Source organism: Mus caroli, unplaced genomic scaffold (assembly GCF_978045245.1).
Source record: "Mus caroli unplaced genomic scaffold, Mus_caroli_1 scaffold_19, whole genome shotgun sequence".
NCBI lineage: Eukaryota > Metazoa > Chordata > Mammalia > Rodentia > Muridae > Mus > Mus caroli.
Genome location: NW_028227274.1, coordinates 36,799,784 through 36,823,788, shown reverse-complemented (window position 1 = coordinate 36,823,788; position 24,005 = coordinate 36,799,784). Strand labels below are relative to the sequence as shown.

General features: G+C 40.3%; 1 protein-coding gene across 7 annotated transcripts in view; it reads left to right on the top strand.

Moving 5' to 3' along the window:
• Nr3c1 (nuclear receptor subfamily 3 group C member 1) overlaps positions 1–10,629 on the top strand; it is a 107,714-nt gene extending 97,085 nt beyond the window's left edge. For all 7 annotated transcript variants that reach the window (XM_029472041.2, XM_029472042.2, XM_021150302.3 and 4 more), the window contains exons 7-9: positions 306–436; positions 5,261–5,418; positions 6,496–10,629. In XM_029472041.2, coding sequence (XP_029327901.1) covers positions 306–436; positions 5,261–5,418; positions 6,496–6,648 — 442 coding nt within the window. In that variant the 3' untranslated portion in view covers positions 6,649–10,629. The remainder of the gene's footprint in view (positions 1–305; positions 437–5,260; positions 5,419–6,495) is intronic.
• The last annotated feature ends 13,376 nt before the right edge of the window (positions 10,630–24,005 follow it).

Sequence of the window (24,005 nt, the reverse complement as noted above, 5' to 3'; positions counted from 1 at the left end):
ATGTTTCCATAAAAGTATGCTGTAAAGATTCCAGAATTAGATAGCTTATTGAGTTCTGAATATATAAAGGATTCACAATTTTGTTGTTTCAGAACAACAAAAACCTAGTGTCACATGTAAAGGGTTATTATTGAATAGTCTCTCCATGTTCTCCAACATTCTAGTTCTATAATAGGTTATTGGGAACCGCAGTAGGTATGTTTGCAGCCATGACTGCATAAATTTAAAAACCAACCCAAAATTCAGCTGATATTTTAGACTAGCACTATTTCTTTCTAACTCACATCTGTATTTGTGTCTCCCAGGCAGAGAATGACTCTACCCTGCATGTATGACCAATGTAAACACATGCTGTTTATCTCCACTGAGTTACAAAGATTGCAAGTGTCCTATGAAGAGTATCTCTGTATGAAAACCTTACTGCTTCTCTCCTCAGGTTGGTGGATCACCTACCCACTTTTAACTTTCAGTCTAAATATGGCAAATGCATGGGAAAGTTGGATAACTATTGCGCATATGTGTGTATATATATGTGTATGTGTGTGTGTGTGTGTGTGTATACATATATATATATGCATGCCAATTTCATTGTGTTTTCCTAGTAAGATGATTTTCAGAAATGCAAACTGTCAAAAGGGTACATATATTAAGTGTTATCAATATTAGTAAAATAAATAGGTGTTGTAGATCTAGGTGTGGGATCTGCCCAGGGATCTCTGGTGATGAGGCTCCATACAGAGTCTTCCTTCTACCCATTCATCTATATCACTGTATAAGATGTGGAGAAAGAATGCCAATAGTAATGAGTCTGTCTCTCTACTCTCCGAGTGTTTATAGATAAATAGTAACAGCTACCATGAATGGGGAATAGCTGAGAAAATAATCACAGTTTGTTTTTTAGAACAACCAAATGTTTAAACTTTAAACTTTAGCAAGACTGCTTTATATTAAAAGTAAAAAAAGTTCAAAAAATTAAATAATCTTGTCTATATTGGTTAAGTAATAAAAGGAAAGTCATACCTGATATTCTCTTAAAATATACAAAGATCTCTTCAAGTCAGCAATTGAAACAATCCAGTTTTCAAGGACTGGGAATATGCAAAGATGACTTATTAAAGAAGATAGAGTAAAGACAGTAAGTCTGTCACATTCCATAAGGACATGTCTAGAATGAACCACTCCAGAGTAGTGAGTACACCAAATACTGGTTGAGGACACAGAGCACAGGAATTCTTTTTCACTGCTGAAAGAACAGCAACGTGGAATGACCATTTCAGAAGACAGTTTGGTAGTTTCCTATAAAGGCGAACATAGTCTCACCATCTGGTGTAGCAATTGCTTGATCAGTGTACAAAGGAAATGAAAACTTATGCAGCATGGATATTTATAGCCAAGCTGTTTGTATCTGGCTCAACTTAGGCGCAACGAGATATATCATCCAGTAGGCAAATCAATAAAATGATATATCCAAATGATGGTATTACTCGACACTGAAAAGAAATGGGCTGTTGTGCCAAGAAAAAAATATTATTGAATCTTAAATATATACTATTAAAAAAAGAAACTAATTTCTTAAAAAGAATCTCATCAACTCCAAGAAACAGATTGGAGGCAGATGAGGATGACTTGTGTAAAATGGAAGTTCAACATGCCCAGCAAGCCAACTTTCTTCAGAAATTTTACAGGTACTTGTGGTGAAGATAAGAGAAAAACTCTCCCATTTTTGTCGATTAGAAAGGGGGATAAACTGTTGGAGGTACATGTAGTATTTCCAAAGCAAAAGCAGGGCCTGCCCCATAAGAGAGAGAGCCTCATCAAGACCTTATCTGACGTGGAGCAAAGGCAAGTAAAGGATTCTAGACCCCTATGAGCCCTCCTGACTCATAGGGGAGAAAAGGGGAAAATGGGTTTATTTGGGCGCAGTAAAAGTGAAATGTAATCATAAGAGAAAACATTTAATTGGAGGCTTGCTTACAGTTCCCAGAGCTTAGCTTAGTTCACTATCGTGATGGCAGGCAAGCATGGTTCTGGAAAAGTAGCTGGGTGCTACACTCCGCTCGGCAAGCATAGACAGAAAGAGAGGAGCACTGGGCCTGGTGTGGACCTTTGAGACCTCTAAGCTTATCCTACAGTGTCACACAGTAACAGGGCCACACCTACTCAAATAAGAACACACCTCCTAACCCTTCTAATCCTTTCATAGCTCCCCTCCCTGGTGACTAAGCCTATGGGAACATTCTTATTCAAACCAGTGCAGATAACCCACATTAAACACAGTCCAGAGCCTAGCCAGATTACCATACTATCTTCCACAAAATGTCTTAATTTCATCAGTTCTGACACTTCTTGTCTAGCTTTCAATAAAAAACAAAGCCAGCATTAAATCTGCCCCAAACCACTGGCATTATCACATTGGAATTTAAAATAACTGCAATATTTTTGCTAAGGACACTACAGGAAAAATAAAGACCACATGAGAATTATTAATGAAGAGTCACAGAAGCTAAGGAGGTTCCTCTAAGGGAGCACTAGCAATAACAGATGCTGAACACACGGTGCTCCTAGCAGGCAGACCCTCAGTTGTCGTGCAACCAAGAAAGAGTGAACATAGGGCAGAAAAAACTCCTAGACCCAAATAAAAAGAGGGAAAAGAATAAAAAAAGGTATGGAGAGATCATAAAAAAATATTTTAAGTAATAAAAGTTCAGAAATTTCTAGAGTTAGTTATATATACCAAGATGTGGATGCAGGACGCTCAGGGATAACCAAGCAAAGAAAAACAATAACAACAAAAAAATTTATATTTTGGCATATCCTCTTCAAATTACAAAAAACCCAAAGAAAAACAAAGGGTAAAAAATCTTGAGTTATGGTTTTAAAACAGCAATGACAACAACCAACCTTCTATAACTTACACCAGACTTCTAATCAGAAAGCATGCAAGTAAGAGTGTGAAGTAAATAGCTAGAAATGAACGCAAACAACCCTCCTATCCTGAGACAGTAGATCCAACAGAATGAGCTCTCAGAAGTGAGGAAGATGGTGCCATGCACAGTAGCAGACACCTGGAATTCTAGCACTCCAGAGACTAAGGACTGAAATTCAAGCCAGCCATGGCTACCTATCAAGACTGTCTCAAGAAATAAAGTAATGGGTAAAATAAAAACATCCTCAAACAAATGTGTCTTTTTAAAGGGATTTTGTGGTCATCTTTACATCTGCCTTACATGAGCTATTTTAAAAATTGTTCAGAAGAGAGGAAAATATGTCAGAATTATGTGCTGCATAAGAAAGGGATTATAGCTGGGCAGTGGTGGCACAGGCCTTTAATCCCAGCACTCGGGAGGCAGAGGCAGGCAGATTTCTGAGTTCGAGGCCAGCCTGGTCTACAGAGTGAGTTCCAGGACAGCCAGGGCTACACAGAGAAACCCTGTCTTGGAAAAAGAAAGAAAGAAAAGGAGGGAAAGAAGGAAGGAGGAAGGGAGGGAGTGAAGGGGGGATGGAGGGAGGGAGAGAGGGAGGGATGGAGGGAGGGAGAGAGGGAGGGAGAGAGGGAGGGAGGGAGGGATTTTAATGGAAAAGGGATGCCTGAGAGTAAAATGTCTATTTTCTTCTTAATGTTACATAACGGTTATAGTACCATAATCAGGTATCATGGGGTCTGGAGAGGTGGCTCAGCAGGCCCCAGCACCCACATAACCACTCAGAACTGTCTGTAACTCAGGTCCCAGTGATGCGTTGCCTACGTCTGACTTCTGCGGTACATACTTGTGGTGCTCAAACATACATCAGGCAAAACACTCATGCACACAGACACACACACACATTTTTATTGATCTTACAAATTAACAATCGCAGACTATGTGATTGAAGTACAGGCATATGTACAATAAATGACAGAGGTATTGTAGTACATAGGAGGGAAATTCAAATACACTCTGCATTGACTTTGCCTGTTAGAGTAGTTCTAGTGTATTTTGGAAGGGAGAATAGGTTAGTTGTAAATGTATACTGCAGATGATAGAGCAGTCACTAAGAGTTCAAACTGTCAAAGGGAACACGCAATCATGAGCATGTCTGGGACACTGAAGGCTGATGGGAGTCTCCAGTAAGCCTTAGGCCAGAGTCTAGTGGTTGGAAGTGTGCACCACAGGCAGGGTACCTCAGCTTCCCAAACCTGATGCTTGGTCAGAACAGAAGCACATCTCAGGGCCAAGCTAAGTGATGAAGCTCCTGCCCCTCCTCGGGGTAAAGTTGGAAAAACTGCTACGTATGAGCAAAGGCAACCCCCAGAAACAAAAAAAGCAAAATGGATCCTTGGTGCAAAACTAGTAGGAGGCGCACAGGTCGTCTTCAGGGAGCTCCCTGGGGCTGTTTCTAAAATGTGTTCATGGGAGGCACATCTGCTAAGGAATGAAAAAACTGAAGACAGGGCAAAGGTGGACAAGAAAGAGGAATGAAAACTAGCATTTCCTCCTAGGGAGGAAACTCAGTTCACAAAAAACTTAAAGAAAGAAGGAAGGAAAAGAAAGGAGAAGAAAGCCTGGAAGAAGAATGACGGGCTTAATTCCCTGGTGACATTGCAGACGCTGGGGAGGTGTGCGGCAGCAATGATACAATTTAGGGAAAGCCTGCTGAACGGAAGGATAAGGACAGCAAGAGTTGTGCCCACAGGGATAAGGGAAAACAGGTTCAGTAAAAAGGAGAGCTGTGAAGCTTTAAAATCGGAGGAAGATGATTAATAATGAAGTGGATCTACTTCAGTGTGTTCTTGTCAATGAAGTATTTAAACAACTCCCTTCAAAGAAAAAGACTGAAATCAAAGGTTCTATAGAATTTGCTTCTAAACTCTCTAGCCGTTTGCTCTGTAATAGTTAACACACCACCTCCTACACCTTTAGACACCCTTTCCTGGAGGTACTGACCTCACCTGGTACAGTATGAAGGTTGTAAAATGGAGGATTGTTTAAAGCGGGTTCTCACTGGCACACATCACAAGTTAGCTATACACAGGATGACACGGTTTGCATCCTCAGGTGTCCTCACTGCTCCCGTTATAAGATGAGACAGTTGGATCTCCCGTGGTTATGAACCCCAATTCTCAGTTAACCTATACTTTCACTTAGCTGTAGTCCCACCATCCTTTGAGAATGCATGAATTTTAGAGTGTATTGAATGTACAGTGTAACGATGAAATATGCATGAAATGTCCTACTTAGTACAAGACAAGTATTTTAACTGACTTCATCTTACCTTTTAGTTCCTAAGGAAGGTCTGAAGAGCCAAGAGTTATTTGATGAGATTCGAATGACTTATATCAAAGAGCTAGGAAAAGCCATTGTCAAAAGGGAAGGAAACTCCAGTCAGAATTGGCAGCGGTTTTATCAACTGACAAAACTTTTGGACTCCATGCATGATGTAAGTACCAAATATAAACCCAAAACAACATCAAAAAAGAAAAAGTAGGTGGTGGGGGGAGGGAGCAAGATGCCGTTAATCACAGCAGACACAGTGGTAGAGCAAGTAGATGTCTATGAGCATGAGGCTAGGCTGGTCTACATAGGGAATGCCAGGACAGTCAAAGAGACGTAAGAGAGAGCCTAGCTCAAAAACCCAGAGACAGAAGAATTCTGTAGGTCCTAAAGTTATGTTTTAATATGTGTGTGTGTGTGTGTGTGTGTGTGTGTGTGTGTGTGTAATTATATACCAAACAGTCATTATAGTGATTATTCAAGATAATTTTTTACACATTTCTCTTAAGTCTTATTAGTCTGGTCATTTGTGAAAGGATTACTCTGTTAGTACAGTTTTATAGCTCCTGATCTTTAAGGCAGTATCCCTGAAGTACATGAATGAGCTATCAGATTGCACTAGTTTGACCTTCCTGTGTATGAGTCCTAGTCCAGGCTGCCCTCACACTCAAGTCTCCTGACTGCCGGGGTCACAGGCATGCCGGGCTTCATTCTGGACACAATTTAAGAACGTGAAGATGCCTTTTCTTCTTACCTGCTTATTTTTTTCTTATCTGAGCAATGCCAGCAAAGATTGGTATATTTGTAATCAAATTGTTAAAATGGCCAGTAGAGCAGGAATACAGGATCTATATAGCAGGTCTTCTGTGTCTACATTACCACTTTCAGTTTAGTGTGTCTGTGGGATCCGGAGTATGGGAGCCAGTAGGTCCCTGACTCTTGTTCCTTTTCTTGGGTTCTCCTTCTTTGCTTTGTCTGTCTTGTCCAACAATGTGATGGTTTTTATTTTATTTTGCTATGTTTTATTTTATTATTACCTCTTAGAAGCATGATCTTTTTAATAAGAGAAGTTGAGAGGAACTGGGGAGGAGGAGGGTAAGCCACAATCAAGATACATTACATGAAAAACAATTGATTTTCAATAAATGAAAAATATGTCAAGACTTGGTGGGGGGAGCCGAGAGATATGAGCCATTCGCAGTTATGCTTTGAAGCCTCACCGTTACCGTATCTTCTCTTGCAGGTGGTTGAAAATCTCCTTAGCTACTGCTTCCAGACATTTTTGGATAAGTCCATGAGTATTGAATTCCCAGAGATGTTAGCTGAAATCATCACTAATCAGATACCAAAATACTCAAATGGAAATATCAAAAAGCTTCTGTTCCATCAGAAATGACCGCCTGACTGAGAAAGGCCGCCTTAAAGAAAGTTGAATTCATAGCTTTTACTGTACAAACTTATCAATTTGTCTTGTAGATGTTTTGTCGTTCTTTTTGTTTCTGTCTTGTTTTGTTTTAAATACGCACTACATGTGGTTTATAGAGGGCCAAGACTTGGCAACAGAAGCAGTTGTGTCATCACTTTTCAGTGATAGGAAAGCAGACAGTGATGTGTATTGGTTGGTGTGTCACACAGAAACTAAAAACAGTTAGTGGAGACGTGTCCACTATCAGAGAAGGACCGCACTAAACCTCCAGTGCCCAAAGTCCATGTGATCAACTTTCTGCTCATACTTTCAGTTGGCTGGATAAAACTTTCTAGACTTTCTGTTGGTGTATTTTTCCCATGTATAGTTAGGATAGCATTTTGATTTATGCATGGAAACCTGAAAAAAGTTTACACGTGTATATCAGAAAAGGGAAGTTGTGCCTTTTATAGCTATTACTGTCTGGTTTTAACAATTTCCTTTATATTCAGTGAACTATGCTTGCTCGTTTTTCTTAAATAATTTTTGTATTCCAGTTACTGTACAGCTGTTTAAGATGGGCAGCTGCCTCACAGCTCTCCTAGACGCTAACATGAATTTCCGTGTGAAAATGGGTCGGTGCTCCTACCCTGATGGCACTAAGCTATCAGAAGACCACAGGTATTGACTCAGATCTCCAGTATTCTCGTCAAAAGCTCTTACTCTGTATATATCTGCTTCCATGGGGAATTATATAGGTTGTGCAGATTAACCGTCCTAACTGGTATAGAGCACCTAGTCCAGTGACCTGCTGGGTAAACTGTGGATGATGGTTACAAAAGACTAATTGTAAAACAGTACCTACCAACAGGCCCCGTTTGTACCTAATGCACCATCTCTTCAGTGGTGAGATAGCAACAAAGTTTGTAAATCAGCTCTTTCAGGACCTTCGGGAGTAGTTTGTATAACATTTTAAAATGTATTATTCCAGATAACCAGCTGTGATAAAGCCGAGAGATTGTTTTAATCAGACCAAGTAACTTCTCTCATTAAACGTTACCCTCAACTAAGTCTCTAATATGGCAAGAATGGCTAGACACCCATTTTCACATCCCACCTGTCACCAATTGGTCTAGCTTTCCTGGTGGTACAGGAAAATCAGCTACTGATTTTTTGTTATTTAGAACTGAATGTCAGGCATCCATGTTCGTCCAACTACACAGCCCTACATGTGCCATAGAATCTAACACAAGTCTTGTGAACTTCTTCACACTGAGAGTTATCATTTTAAACAAAACAGAAGCTGTAGTAGCCCTTTCTGTGTGCACCTTACCAACTTTCTGTGACTCAAAGCTTAACACACTTACTAAGCCACAAGAAATCTGATTTCTACTTAAGGTGGCCAAATTATTTGTGTAATAGAAAACTGAAAATCTAATATTAAAAATATGAAACTTCTAATATATTTTTATATTTAGTTCTAGTTTCAGATATCTATCATATTGGTATTCACTGATCTGGGAAGGGAAGGGCTACTGCACCTGTACATGCAATTTATTAACATGACTGTAAAATAGCTGTATAGTGTAAAATAAGAATGATTTTTAGATGAGATTGTTTTATCATGACATGTTATATATTTTTTGTAGGGGTCAAAGAAATGTTGATGGATATCCTATAAGATTTATAGTATATAAGAGCATCCATACAGGCCTCAGTGGTCTTGGAAATTAAAACAGGTTTGCTCTAAGCTAGGGAGAGGGAGCTGGGACTGGCCCTGTGTGCAGTGGAGGTTCTGAGGGTTTGACCCAATCAGATCACAGGGGAACTAATTCCCCACCTCCCATTCTAACCATCCTCATCCAACCATGACCCTGTCAGTGCAGGTTTGGTTTATTAAATTCCCCCTTGCGCTAACATACATAAACAGGACAGAAAGGTGGCGCTTATGTAGTTATAGGCCCCATCCAGTAACAGGGTTATTTTCACTTGCAGCCTCCCCACAGGTTAACAGAAACAGAGGCTTTAGAAGTTTGGCAATAATGTGCATAGAGGTTCCAGCAATATGTAAATACTAAAGAATCGCATAGGAAGCCGATAACACACTAATCCTCTCCATCCTACAAGAGTCCATTTCCAAGTAAGATGAGGACATGCTTATGTTTTCTTTGAATGCTTTTTGAATGTTGTTATTTTCAGTATTTTGCAGAAATTATTTAATAAAAAAAGTGTAATCATTTGCTTTTTGAATTCTCTCTAAAAGGGAATGTTCAGTTTGTAATGGTTTAAATTGGTCTCAAAGTACTTTAAGATAATTGTAACCCAGCTGGATGTGAAATTTATGGTGCCTAAGAAATACCACTTGAAGATTATCAATGACAGTGTTAAGTTTCAAAATGAGCTTCTCAAAAATAGATTATTGTACATTTATGGAATGTTATATGGTTAAACCCAAAAAGCACATCACACATAAATCTGCTTTCAGTTCCAACCAGCTTGGCTTTCAAAAATAGAGCTCCAAAAAAAAAAAAAAAAAAAAAAAAAGGCAAAAAAGATATATATGCTTTGTTATTTTGTTATTAACAGAAGGCAACAGACATTCATAAAACTACTACCGGAAGTTTTCCATTAGATGTATAAAGAGCTATGCTCCTTTGGTATGTGGGAAAGAAGAAAGCTGTCAAGGTTCTGATTGAGTATAAGTGAGAAAGATACGGTACTGTTTGAGAGCAGCCTCCTTTTCTGTGTGTGGCTTCATACCGTTCCAAACTATGTAGATTTTATAATAGCTTCAATGAGAATTGGTAACATGCCTGTAGGACTCACAACAGATCTTGAAAACTATCTTTAATTACTGGTAGGACAAAAAGGGACATTCTGGTTATTTTAGGCACTGGCTTGGAACACTGTATATGCAGAAGAAAGAAGACAGGAAATCTGGGGAAAGGAAGGGAACCTAGGAAGCACTGCCTTCTTTAAGGAAAGACAAACCAATAAATGAGATCATCCCAAAGGAACAAGGGCCACAGAGTGTGAGTCCCTAGTGATGAGTCAGGTGAGCTCTGCTGAGCTTGGAGAAGCCAGCCCCACCAGCACTGCAGAGCAGGGCAGGACAGGGATGGGACGAGATGGGACGAGAATTCCAGCTGGACACTGGTCCCAGTATTTTGCTCCCTCTTATATACCATGAGGCAGTATCACCATGGGATGAACCATGGTAGTATGTTTTGATCTGTCAGCATTCAAGGATCATGGTAGCCTTCAGGAGCTTTAGATTTTGGTAAACGATAAGCTGTAGTTGAATGTGTTTCTTATGTGCCTGGTTTCAGTGTTAGAAGGTGAAATAGAGTGTGCAAAAGACACTGCAAACCACTTCAGATGGAAGCTTTCTCATTTTTCAGACTATTTTCAGTCAGCCTGGTCTATCAAGATGGGTAGCCAGGTCTTCGGGAAAGGGTTGGCTTCTGTCTAGAACATGCCTGAAAGGATTTTATTTTCTGATAAATGGCTGTATGAAAATATCTCTCCTGAGTAACCTGCTTAACTACATAGAGATTTCAGTGCGTCAATATTCTATTTTGTATATTAAACAAATGCTATATAATGGGGACAGATCTATATTATACTGTGTATGGCATTATTAAGAAGCTTTTTCATTATTTTTTATCACAGTAATTTTTAAATGTGTAAAAATTAAAAACCAGTGACTCCTGTTTAAAAAATAAAAGTTGTAGTTTTTTATTCATGCTGAATAACCTGTAGTTTAAAAACCTGTCTTTCTACTACACAGTGAGATGTCAGACTGTAAAGTTTTGTGTGGAAATGTTTAACTTTTATTTTTCATTTCAATTTGCTGTTCTGGTATTACCAAACCACACATTTGTAATGAATTGGCAGTAAATGTTAGTCAGCCATTTACAGCAATGCCAAATATGGATAAACATCATAATAAAAATATCTGCTTTTTCATTATGTGACTCCCAACATGTTTTCATAGAACTTGTGCAGTTACAACCATTCTTGATTTTTTTTTTCCCTCTTCATTCCACTCACAGCAAAGTTGCCACTTGAAGGAACGTAAGATGCTGAGGTGGGCATGTCAGTGCCAGTGTGGCCGCAAGTGTGTGGGGAGAGATGACACTTATTCAAAAGCGTACCCTGATGCCGACAGCTCTAAAGGTCTTCTCACCCATCTGCAGAGGTCACATGGTTATGATTCCCCAGGGTAGTAAGCACAGGAGAAACTGATGCCTTGTAACTGCTTCAAATGTAACAGTCTCTATCCCAAAGATGACATTCTTGGTAAACAAATGTTATCTCATAGCAAAATGAATATCTTAGTTTAAAATCCACCATGCTCTTAGAAATACACATAAGTAAACACAGCAAATGTCTAACACAGAAGATAAAGGCGTGCGGAGTCATCATCTATTGATACACTTTACTCAGGAGCTTCTAAAACATTATGTTTTCTATATCTCCCACAGTATAGCACTATCGCTATGAAAAAGGCCATTCTAATTTAAAAAGTAAAATTGCCTTATCTCATACACTCCACTGGCTGCATGCCTACTCTATAAATATAAGGAAATGGCAACACTTAGATACTTAAGACCATGAGATTGGGATGTCTGGAGTCACCTTTCTCAGTGTCTTAAAGTACAACAGATGCGCCAGAAATGGCTCAGTGGTCTACAGTTTGCATATGCAGAGCCCAGAAGAGAATATGTCTTCCTCTATTGCTCTCTGCCTTATTCTCTTGAGACAAGGTCTCTCAGTAGTTCGGCTAGACCAACTAGCTAGTGAGCCCCCAGGATCTGCCCATCTTCCCTTCAGTGCTGGGCTTACAGGCAGATGTAGCCATGTCCAGTTTGTGGACTCTGGATATTCAAATTCAGATACCCATGCTTGAAGAGCAAGAGTTCTTACTGAGCCACACAGTTCACCCATACCTATTCTTGCTGTGCTATTTACTCTCAAGTATAAACCTGGTTTTGTAAAGTTCCTTTGCACATACTATACTAGTTAGTCTTCACTCAATGAATAAATAAAGTGAAGACATTGATGCTAGTAACTCAATTAGTAAAACTGCACTGGAAACCTGTGTGAGGAAGCCATTTGGTTACCAAGTCTCAGATAGCAAGTCTCCGGTAGCCTCTCAGACAACATATTTTCTGCTTTTCTCTACTGCTTCACTGAGTACTTACTATGTCTCAGATGCCATGTTTTTTTTTTTTAATATATCATCACATTTAATCTTTGCAGCCCTTTAAAGCAAGAGTCTTATTCTCATACATATGAGGACAGAATAGTTTGAAAAAAATTGGGTAGTCTTCCAAGACTTACAAAGCTTGAGAATAGCTAAGTAGAACGTGACACTGGGCATCTGGCTCAGGGATTCACATTCTTTTTTTTTTAATTCCTTTTTTTTTAATTGGGTATTTATTTCAATTACATTTTCAATGCTATCCCAAAAGTCCCCCACACGCTCCCCCACCCATTCCCACCTCTTGGCCTTGGTGTTCCCCCGTACTGAGGCATATAAAGTTTGCATGACCAATGGGCCTCTCTTTCCACTGATGGCCAACTAGGCCATCTTCTGATTCATATGCAGCTAGAGACACGAGCTTGGGGGGGGGCGGTATTGGATAGTTCATATTGTTGTTCCACCTATAGGATTGCAGATCCCTTCAGCTCCTTGAGTACTTTCCCTCCATTGGGGACCCTGTGATCCATCCAATAGCTGACTGTGAGCATCCACTTCTGTGTTTGCCAGGCCCCGGCATAGTCTCACAAGAGACAGCCATATCTGGGTCCTTTTAGCAAAATCTTGCTAGTGTATGCAATGGTGTCAGCATTTGGAAGCTGATTATGGGATGGATCCCTGGATATGGCAGCTTCTAGATGGTCCATCTTTTCGTCTCAGCTCCAAACTTTGTCTCTGTAACTCCTTCCATGGGTGTTTTGTTCCCAATTCTAAGGGGCTTCTTGAGTTTCATGCATTTAGCAAATTGTATCTTATATCTTGGGTATTCTAAATTTCTGGTCTAATATCTACTTATCAGTGAGTACATATTGTGTGAGTTCTTTTGTGATTGGGTTACCTCACTCAGGATGATGCCCTCCAGGTCTATCCATTTGCCTAGGAATTTCATAAATTCATTCTTTTTGATAGCTGAGTAGTGCTCCATTGTGTAAATGTACCACATTTTCTGTATCCATTCCTCTGTTGAGGGACATCTGGGTTCTTTCCAGCTTCTGGCTATTATAAATAAGGCTGCTATGAACATAGTGGAGTATGTGTCCTTACCGATTGGAACATCTTCTGGATATAGGCCCAGGAGAGGTATTGCTGGATCCTCCGGTAGTACTATGTCCAGTTTTCTGAGGAACTGCCAGACTGATTTCCAGAGTGGTTGTACAAGCTTGCAATCTTAAGCACTTCCGGGGAGAGAGGAATGTGAAGCTTCTAAATGCAGCAGCTGAGCCTGTGTCCCTGTCCTCCGACATGATCTCAATCCCATTTGCTACTGCATCCATTTTTTAAATTCTTTATTTTGAGATTGTAGTTGTGTCATTCTCCCTTCCCTCTCCTCCCTCAAGCACTTCTTTCTTTTTTTTTTAATTTTTAATATTTTTATTACATATTTTCCAAAATTACATTTCCAATGCTATCCCAAAAGTCCCCCATAGCGCCCCCCACTTCCCTACCCACCCATTCCCATTCTTTTGGCCCTGGCATTCCCCTATATTGGGGCATATAAAGTTTGCAAGTCCAATGGGCCTCTCTTTCCATTGATGGCCGACTAGGTCATCTTTCGATACATATGCAGCTAGAGACACGAGCTCCGGGGTTCTGGTTAGTACATCATGTTGTTCCAACAATAGGGTTGCAGATCCCTTTAGCTCCTTGGGTACTTTCTCTAGCTTCTCCATTGGGAGCCCTGTGATACATCCAATAGCTGACTGTGAACATCCACTCCTGTGTTTGCTAGGCCCCGGCATCGTCTCACAAGAGACAGCTATATTTGGGTCCTTTCAGCAAAATCTTGCTAGTGTATGCAATGGTGTCAGCGTTTAGAAGCTGATTATGGGATGGACCCCTGGATACGGCAGTCTCTAAATGGTCCATCCTTTCATCACAGCTACGAACTTTGTCTCTGTAACTCCTTCCCTGGGTGTTTTGTTCCCAATTCTAAGAAGGGGCACAGTGTCCACAATTTGGTCTTCATTCTTCTTGAGTTTCATGCGTTTAGCAAATTGTATCTTATATCTTGGGTATCCTAAGTTTTGGGCTAATATCCACTTATCAGTGAATACATATTGTGTGAGTTCTTTTGTGATTGTGTTACTTCACTCAAGATGATGCCCTCCAGGTCCATCCATTTGGCTAGGAATTTCATAAATTCATTCTTTTTAATAGCTGAGTAGTACTCCATTGTGTAAATGTACCATAATTTCTGTATCCATTCCTCTGTTGAGGGACATCTGGGTTCTTTCCAGCTTCTGGCTATTATAAATAGGGCTGCTATGAACATAGTGGAGCATGTGTCCTTTTTACCGGTTGGGACATCTTCTGGATATATGCCCAGGAGAGGTATTGCTGGATCCTCCGGTAGTACTATGTCCAATTTTCTGAGGAACCGCCAGACTGATTTCCAGAGTGGTTGTACAAGCTTGCAATCCCACCAACAATGGAGGAGTGTTCCTCTTTCTCCACATCCTCACCAGCATCTGCTGTCACCTGAATTTTTGATCTTAGCCATTCTGACTGGTGTGAGGTGGAATCTCAGGGTTGTTTTGATTTGCATTTCCCTGATGATTAAGGATGTTGAACATTTTTTCAGGTGCTTCTCTGCCATTCGGTATTCCTCAGGTGAGAATTCTTTGTTCAGTTCTGAGCCCCATTTTTTAATGGGGTTATTTGACTTTCTGGAGTCCACCTTCTTGAGTTCTTTATATATATTGGATATTAGTCCCTTATCTGATTTAGGATAGGTGAAGATCCTTTCCCAATCTGTTGGTGGTTTTTTTGTCTTATTGATGGTGTCTTTAGCCTTGCAGAAGCTTTGTAGTTTCATGAGGTCCCACTTGTCAATTCTCGATCTTACAGCACAAGCCATTACTGTTCTATTCAGGAATTTTTCCCCTGTGCCCATATCTTCAAGGCTTTTCCCCACTTTCTCCTCTATAAGTTTCAGTGTCTCTGGTTTTATGTGAAGTTCCTTGATCCACTTAGACTTGATCTTAGTACAAGGAGATAGGAATGGATCGATTCGCATTCTTCTACATGTTAACAACCAGTTGTGCCAGCACCATTTGTTGAAAATGCTGTCTTTCTTCCACTGGATGTTTTTAGCTCCCTTGTCGAAGATCAAGTGACCGTAGGTGTGTGGGTTCATTTCTGGGTCTTCAATTCTATTCCATTGGTCTATTTGTCTGTCACTATACCAGTACCATGCAGTTTTTATCACAATTGCTCTGTAGTAGAGCTTTAGGTCCGGCATGGTGATTCCACCAGAGGTTCTTTTATCCTTGAGAAGAGTTTTTGCTATCCTAGGTTTTTTGTTATTCCAGATGAATTTGCATATTGCACTTTCTAATTCGTTGAAGAATTGATTTGGAATTTTGATGGGGATTGCATTGAATCTGTAGATTGCTTTTGGCAATATAGCCATTTTTACAATGTTGATCCTGCCAATCCATGAGCATGGGAGATCTTTCCATCTTCTGAGATCTTTTATAATTTCTTTCTTCAGAGACTTGAAGTTTTTATTATACAGATCTTTCACTTCCTTAGTTAGAGTCATGCCAAGATATTTAATATTATTTGTGACTATTGAGAAGGGCCTTCTTTCTTTTCTTCAAACTCATAGCCTTTTTCTCATTAACGCTGTTACGTGTGTGTGTGTGTGTGTGTGTGTGTGTGTGTGTGTGTGTGTGCCGGGGCAGGTGCCATCTTTCTTAAATATGCTAGCACAACCTACTCAGTCAGACAAATGACTTGTATGTTTCCAAGGCTAACCAATTTTGGACCCTAGAGGATGAGGGTGAAAAACTAACTCTAGAGAGATTACAGAAAACTCTTTGGTTTTTCAAATATACAAGGAATCTGTGTGTCACTTAACAACGCTCACAGCAAACCAACTAACCTCCAGGCAGAAGAAGCTAAAGAGCTTACAGTTACACTGAGGAAGAGGAAAGATGTTAGCAAGTGAAAGCTCTGATGCAAGCCAAATCTGACCCCACTGTAACAACAACAAAAAGCCCTCATCTTGTGAGTGGCTCCCAACAGCTTTTATAGAATCTTCTATTATGACTCTTGTAAATTAATTCATTCGTTTTTTAAAAGTCTCTTGCCTGCAGGCTGCTTCAAGCTCCCTGTTTCTTGGTTAAAATGAGATCGTGCAGGGGTAGAAGGAACACTTTACTCTGTTCGTTTCTAGAGCTGAGGAAACTGAGCAGTTCATCTAGACCCTAGCAGATGCCTAGACGCCTCGGTCACTGGAGTAAGGGGGATTCATGGTCTATTCATCCCATGTGCCCTCATCGGGAAGCTCTAGGCAATGAGGCAGTCCCGGCAGCTTTGAAATGGCAGTGTCAGAACTGGAACCATGCACAACTAACTACAAAGGGAATCAAAGATTCAAGTTTTAAGTCAATATGTCTCCTTCCCTTCGTTTATTGGGAAATGGTTCTCTTTCTCTCTTTCTTTGATTCCTCCTTAGCTTTCTGTGTGTTCATAACAAATATACACACGCCATAAGTAACAGGAACGGTGACAGAAGATGAAAACACACAGCCGCTAGTGCTACCACTATGTCCTGCTGTCCAGCATTTATCACCCTAGATATGATTTTTATATTACATCATGTCTGGGGGGAGGTGGCCGGGCACATGCCACAGTGCACTTGTGGAGGTCTGGAGGACAGTTTGTGGGAGATGATTCTCTGTTTCCACCATGTAGGTTCCAGAGATCAAACTCAGGTTGTCCAGCTTGGCAGCAAGTCTCTTTACCTGTTGAGCCATCATACTGGCCCTCATTTTTGCTTTTAATTTGTTTCTGTTGCTCAGTCTGTCCCAGACACCTGCTCCTAGATGTAAGTACAAAAGACCTACAACTCGCTGCTCGAACAGTGTCTGTGCATACACATTCACAGCGGCATTGCTAACAAGAGCCAGGGTGTATAAGGCTCTGCTTAGTAGGTACTATCTGAAGATACCCATGGGGTTCTGATGGAAATACGAATGTAGGACATGTAAAATCTCCAAGGCTGATAAGATTCCGAGGAATAAAGAAAGTTAGTTTGAAGGGGGAGGACAGTATTCATAAAAAGCAGAGGCTCACATGAGAACATGACACAAGGAGCTTCTGATTAATTTAGTGGCCTATTATGTTGGCAAGCACGTAGCTGCTCCCACTCAAAGGCCACCAAGGCATTACGAAAAATCCATGAATACAGTCCTGCCCTCAAGGAATTCAATATGAAAGCGTAATGACTTAGCATGTCCACTTCGGTTTGTCTATTCCAATAAGAACACTTGACCATTCAAAGACCTACATGTGAATGTGCATAGCAGCAAAACAGCCAAAATGTGAAAGCAATGTAATGACTTTCCGTTGATGAACAGGAAAACATACAATATAATTATTATCTATGGCCACTAAAAGTAAAATACAGAAGCGTTTCATAACTACACGTAAGCCTCTAGAACATGCTAACAGAAGGCAGGCACATACATGGTTTTTCTTAGATACCCAGAATAGGCAAATCCATACAGCCAGACAGCTTATCAATGGTTGCCTATGGCTAGAGATAGCATCAGGACCCAATGTACTGAGTTAGTGAAACTTTTAGGTGGTGTAGTGTTCTGAAACTTATTACAGTGATGACTGCATAGCTTGGTGAAGTCAATAGAATCCCAGAACACTACTTCATCAGAAATTACACAAAACTGTGGGCTAATATCCCTTATGAACACAGATGACAAGAAGTCTAAACAAACCCTTGGCAATGCACTCTAATATTAAAGAAAGAGGGCACCATAACCAATAGGTTAACCCACAAACACAGTGCTGTGTTAACACTAAAGTCTATCAGGAGTGGCGAGATGGCTCAGGAGATAAAGGTGCTGGACACTAACCTTGGCCATCCGAGCTCCAGGCATGGGACAGACATAGGAGGAGAGAGTCAATTCTCTGACCTCCACATGCTAACAATGGTGTACACACAATGGTGTACACATATGCACACACACAAAGGAAATAAACGTGGAAGAAAGCAATTCACAGTGGTATAAAATTAAAAGAGAAAACAACGTGATGAAATATGTATCAAACATTTCCTGAAATGCCACATCCCCCGTTTTCTTTTAAAGACACTCAGTAATTATAAAGCCCTCAACCTTCTGAAAGGCGCCTACCATAAGGTATCTGTGAGCATCACGCTCAATGGAAAAAGAAAACCTTTCCTCCTAAGAGCAGTAACAAAATGTTTACATCTACTTTTACTGCTTCCATCCAACTATCATATGAGGGCTCTAGACTCTATAATAAGAAAAAGAAATAAGACATTTAATCACAAAGGAAAGAACAAAGTTATTTGTAAGTATAATCATGATATCTTAAATGGTTCTATTAAATTTCAAACGGTTGAAGAGATTTGCCATCTAGACTACTATTCTATCCTTAGTTAGATATCCAAAAGAATTGAAAGCATCTGTCCAAGTAAGGATGGTTTTTCACCCTCAGTTTCCCCAGGAGTCCAAGGATCCTGCTTAGAGTGCAGGGTTTTACACTGGAGTGACGGGAATGGCTGGAAATCAGGCAGGAAGGGCTGGCAGGTAACACTGGGTTAGGGCACATTGTCTGGTTTTGAGCAGTTTCATTATGACTTTCAGCTCAATGAACGTTATTTTTTTAAGTTACTAGGAGTAATGGCAGTTGAGGGCTGCAAGATACAGTGGGCCAACAAACCAACTTTCCTATAATTACAAAAGCGGGGCATTCCAACAGACCATTTGTTCTGCAAATTAAAATTACCATCTGACTGACTCTTAGAACATCAGATCAATATAAAAGAAATTTTACATCTATGCTATGATATTCAAGGTGGTACAGTGCTGGAAATAACTAAGTAAAATTATTTTTTAACTGACAAATTAATCCTTTAAACAGAATAGGGAGCTCAGAATTGAACCGACATAAAGGCAGTCAAGTGATGTTTGACAAAGGAGCAAAAGCTAACACAGCAAAGAAAAACCATCCACAAATGATGCTAGGAAAAGTGGGCGTCACCTGCAAAAGGTGACTCTACATGCAGACTTTCCATTCTGAACAAATATAAACTAAGTGGGAAACAGAAGTTACAAGTTTCTAAAAGACACAGAACAGTCCACATGATATGCTACCAAAGGCATTATTCATGAAAGAAAGAATAAGCTGGACTTGATTAACATTTCAAATTTCTCCTATGCAAGAGACAATATGACAAGACAAGCCACATACTGAGGGAAAATACCTGGGCCAGACCTTTCTTCACTGAGCAAACAAAGGCTCCTGAAACCCAGAAGTACGCTAGATAGACAGTGTAAAGCTGGCCAAGGAGCCTGCCCTGAGAAGATGGAAAGGTGACGGGCACATGAAAACTGCTCCCATCACAGATTATCTGGGAAATTAAAAGTTGAAGCAAAATGAGATAACACTCCATATTTTTAGAATGGCTCAAATGCACAACTATACCTCCAAATGCTGGGGAGGGCAGGGCCAACATGAACTCTTGTTTGTTGCTCATCAAAATTATGTGCGGTGTGATGGAAGATGCAGTTCTTAGAAAAATCCAGCATACTCTTACCATTTTAGCAATGAGTGGCTCTGTATTTAGACTTTAAAACACATACACACAAAAACATCTATTAGAACAACTTTGTTCATAATCACAAACACGTGGGAGCATTGATATGGCTTCCATGCATGAGTAAAAAACCAAACATCAAACTGTGGAATATGATTCAACACTAAACACCAGGCTATTGGCCATGAAAAGGCATAGAGGAACCTTGACTATACATTACAAAGGAGGGGAGCTGATCTGAAAGATGTGCATTCTGTATGATCCCCAGTGCAGGGCAGTCTGTAAAGGGCAAAACTATACAGAAAGATGTTTAGTGCTTTGAGAAGCAGAAGTTGGAAGTAGAGAGGAAGGCAAAGAACAGAGGATAGACAGGGCAGCAAAAGTTCTCCACATCTCACGGTGGACATGCTCTCACTGTCCAAATATACAGCACCAACATAGATCCTAACACACCCTATAAACTAAGAGCAATGGTGGTGTCAACATGGGGGTCCTCTACTGTAATACGTGAATTTGTAAGAAGGAGGGATATTGGTTCTAGGAGTGCTATTCATGAGGGGGCTAAGGGAGAATAGAGAAGAGCTCTGTGAACAGTTCCTACAGTAAGTTTCTCACAGTTTTATATCAATCTTAAGTTGTAACACTGGACTGACTTAGTAATAAATGCCTTTAATCCTAGCATTAGGGAGTCAGGGACAGGCAGACCTCTGTGAGTTCCAGGCCAGCCAGGACTATACACTAAGACCCTGCATCAAACAAAAACAAAACAAAACAAAACAAAAACAAACACAAAAAAAAAGCAACATCAAGATTGGGGAAGATTGGTCACTCAGTTATCAAAGTGCTTCCCACATAAGCAGAAGGACCTGAAACAAGTGAGGTAAGATGTGGGGGCGTAGAGTTGAAATCCTAATGCTGGAGAAGCAAAGACGGGGAAAACTGATGCTAACTGGCCACCCAGGCTGACCTCATCACTGAGCCCAAGGTCACAGAAAATAAGGTAGATGGTTACTTAAGAGAAGCAAGCAAGGTTGACCTCTGGCCTCCACATTCATGCTTATTTACACACATGCACACATAGAGAGAGGGAGAAAGAGAGAGAGAGGGAAAGAGAGAAAGAGGGAGGGAGGGAGGGAGGGAAGGAGGGAGGGAAGGACAGAGAGACAGAGAAATCTAATCTTTTTTTAAATGCAATGTAAAAAAAAAAAGAAATTTGTGAACAAATTCAACACATTTGTTGAAAAAGCTGCCCAAATATGTTGAAAAGAATAATCTTAGTACATGCCACCTTTATTTCATAGGCTTCCACCAAGATGTGTATCCTGCACACCAGCCCAATCCCACCTCCCACCAACTGGTTTCGTCCTGAGTGAAGCCTGCACTAGCCTCTAGACCCAGCAAGCCCTGTGCATCTTGTGCCAGAGCCTTGCCTGGCACACCCAGGTCTCACTGCAAAAATACAAACAATAAGAAAGATCAAATCCGCCAGTTCATTATCATTCTCATTCTCTCTGTGTGTTTCTGTCTCTGTCTCTGTCTCTGTCTCTCTCTTTCCTTCCCTCCCTCTCCCCCTCTCTCTCCCTCCCTCTCTCTCCATCACTCCCTCTCCCCTCCTCCCTTTCTCTCTCCCTCCCCCCCTCTCTCTTTCACACACACACACACACACACACACACACACACACACAAAATCTCTCCATTGAGAATTACCAAGATGATCCCCAAAGGCACAAAGTTTAAAAGAACAAAACTTCCTCAAAGAATTCAAGTTTACAGAAAGCCAGAAGAAACAACTCAGTGATCTTACAGAGACTACACCTGAGCAAGGCCCAGGAAAACCCTCTCATAAGGCTGAATGAAATGGCAGACAATCACTCACTTAAAAACTGAATCCAATAAAGAGCTAAACTCAGAAAAGATGGAAGCTAAAATGAAGATGTAATTGAAAAACTCAACAAAACAACTATAAAACTCAAAGGAAAGAAAAGCCTTACCAGTAAAATGATCAAGGAGAAGACAGAATATCAGGACTTAAAGATGAAGTAGATGACTTAGGCCATACGATCAAGAATGAAAAAAAAAAAATAAAGCCCACAAGAGGGGCTGGAGAGATGACTCAGAGGCTAAGAGCACTGGCTTCCCCTGCAGAGGACTCAGGTTCCATTCCCACCACCCGTGTTGCTGCTTACAATCAGGAACCAACAATTCCAAAGCACCTGACCAACCTTCCGGCTTCCAAGGGCACCAAACTCCTATCTCCTACACAGACATGCATGCAGGCTTCCAAGGGCACCAAACTCCTATCTCCTACACAGACATGCATGCAGGCTTCCAAGGGCACCAAACTCCTATCTCCTACACAGACATGCATGCAGGCTTCCAAGGGCACCAAACTCCTATCTCCTACACAGACATGCATGCAGGCAAACACTCATTCACCTGATATAAAAATAAACACACACATCCTGGAAGAGGAGCACACATGCAGAAGCTGTGGGACACCGTGAAGAGACCAAATCTTTGCATTATAAGCACAGATAAAGGAGAATAACCCCAGGTCAATGCCATAGGCCAGATCGTCAACACTGTAGAATAGAACCTCTCCAAACCAAGGGAACACACACACACATATAGGAAAGGCACAGAATCTTGGAACTACAACGGAAGTCAACTGAAGCAATCCTGAACAAAGCAAAACACAAAGCTGGAGGGATTTCCGTTCCAGATTTCAAGACATACTACAGGGACATAGTAATAACAGAGTATGACACAGGCACAAAAACAGGCCTGTAGACCAATGGAACAAAGCAGAAAACCCAAACATGAGTACATGTTAATTACAGCTATTTGATAACTGACAAAGATGTCAACATCCTACACTAGAGAAAAGACAGCATCTCTAACAAATGGCCTTAAGAAACTTAGATGTCCCGAGGTAGACAATGGAAGTTAGATGCTCATCTAGCATCTTGCCTAAAACTAATCCCAAATAGATCGGAGACCTCAATGCAAAAGCTCAAACTGCCACAAGGAAACAGGCAGAACCCTACAAAACAGAGGCATAAGCAAAGACTTTCTTACTAATACTCTATTGTTCTAGGAATTAAAGCCAAAAATTGATAAGTAGAGTCTCAAACTAAAAAGCCTTTATACCGATAAGGAAACTCTCAACTGAGTGAAGAGGAAGCCCAAGGTGGGGCAGAATCTTTGCCAGCTGAACATCTTAAAGATCTTAAAGGAGAGTAATACTCAGAATAGAATAAAGCTAAAAAACAAAAAACAAAAAACAAAAAAACAAAAAACAAAAAACAAAAACAAAAAAACAAGAGCCATGAAAACCTGCTCTGGCGCCTGGAGGGATGGCTCGGCAACTAAAAGCACTGCAGCTCTTCCTGATGACTTGAGTTCCATTCCCAGCACCTACATGGCTGCTCCCAACCTTCTGTATCTACATTTCAGCGGGATTTAGTGCCCTCTTCTACCTTCCTCAGGCACTGTATGGACATGGTGTACATATATGTATATATACATGCATACATACATACACACACACACATCATAGCTAGGAAATAAAATAACTTCTATGGTTCTGAGCAAAGAGTTTTCAACAGAAGAGACAGAAACCTGCTAAGAAAGAGCTCCAGCGCTGCTCATTATCTTTCTGAATCAGAGAAAAATGAAGATTAACACAACGTTTTCTTTCCTCTTAACCCATGCAGAATACAAAGGTCAGCAAAACAACTGAGAGCATGTATTGGAGAGGATATGGGGAAAGGAATTCCTGCATGGCTTGTAGGACTGAAAGCTGGTCCAGATATTCTGGAAATCTTCATGAAAACCCTCAAAAAATCTAAAAGGAAACCTACCATGTAAGCCAGCTGTACCACGTCTCAGAACATGTCCACAGGACTCAGCATCCTTCTCCAGAGAGACTGGCTGTGCCAGGTTTATTGCCATTTTATTGACAGTAGCTAAGAATTGGAAACAATGTGAATATCCTTCAACTGATAAATGGATGATAAAAATATGTTATCTATAGTTATCTCTATACATACACAATGACTTATTCAGCTGTTAAGAAAAAAAAAACATGAAATCTACAGGTAAATGGATTTGAACTAGAAAATATTATACTGGGTGAGGTTACACAGATCCTGAAAGATGAAACCTTCATGTTTTATAAAAGACATGTATTATATATATTCCATGTATTATATATATTCAGTATGGTTATATATATGTGTGTGTGTATACACACACACACACAATGTGATTTAGACTAACACAAAAGAAAACATATATCACATTACTTTGCATGTGAATACTCATTTTAGCATCATTGCTTAAAACAAAACTACATAATTAACAACAGCAGCAGCAACCCACCAGCAAATGAAAGAATAAATTGTGGTATATTCAAGCAATGAACTAATGCTTAGTAATAAGAATAAATGTTGGGTTATAAGCTTAAACATGGGTGACTCTGGAAAGCTAAGT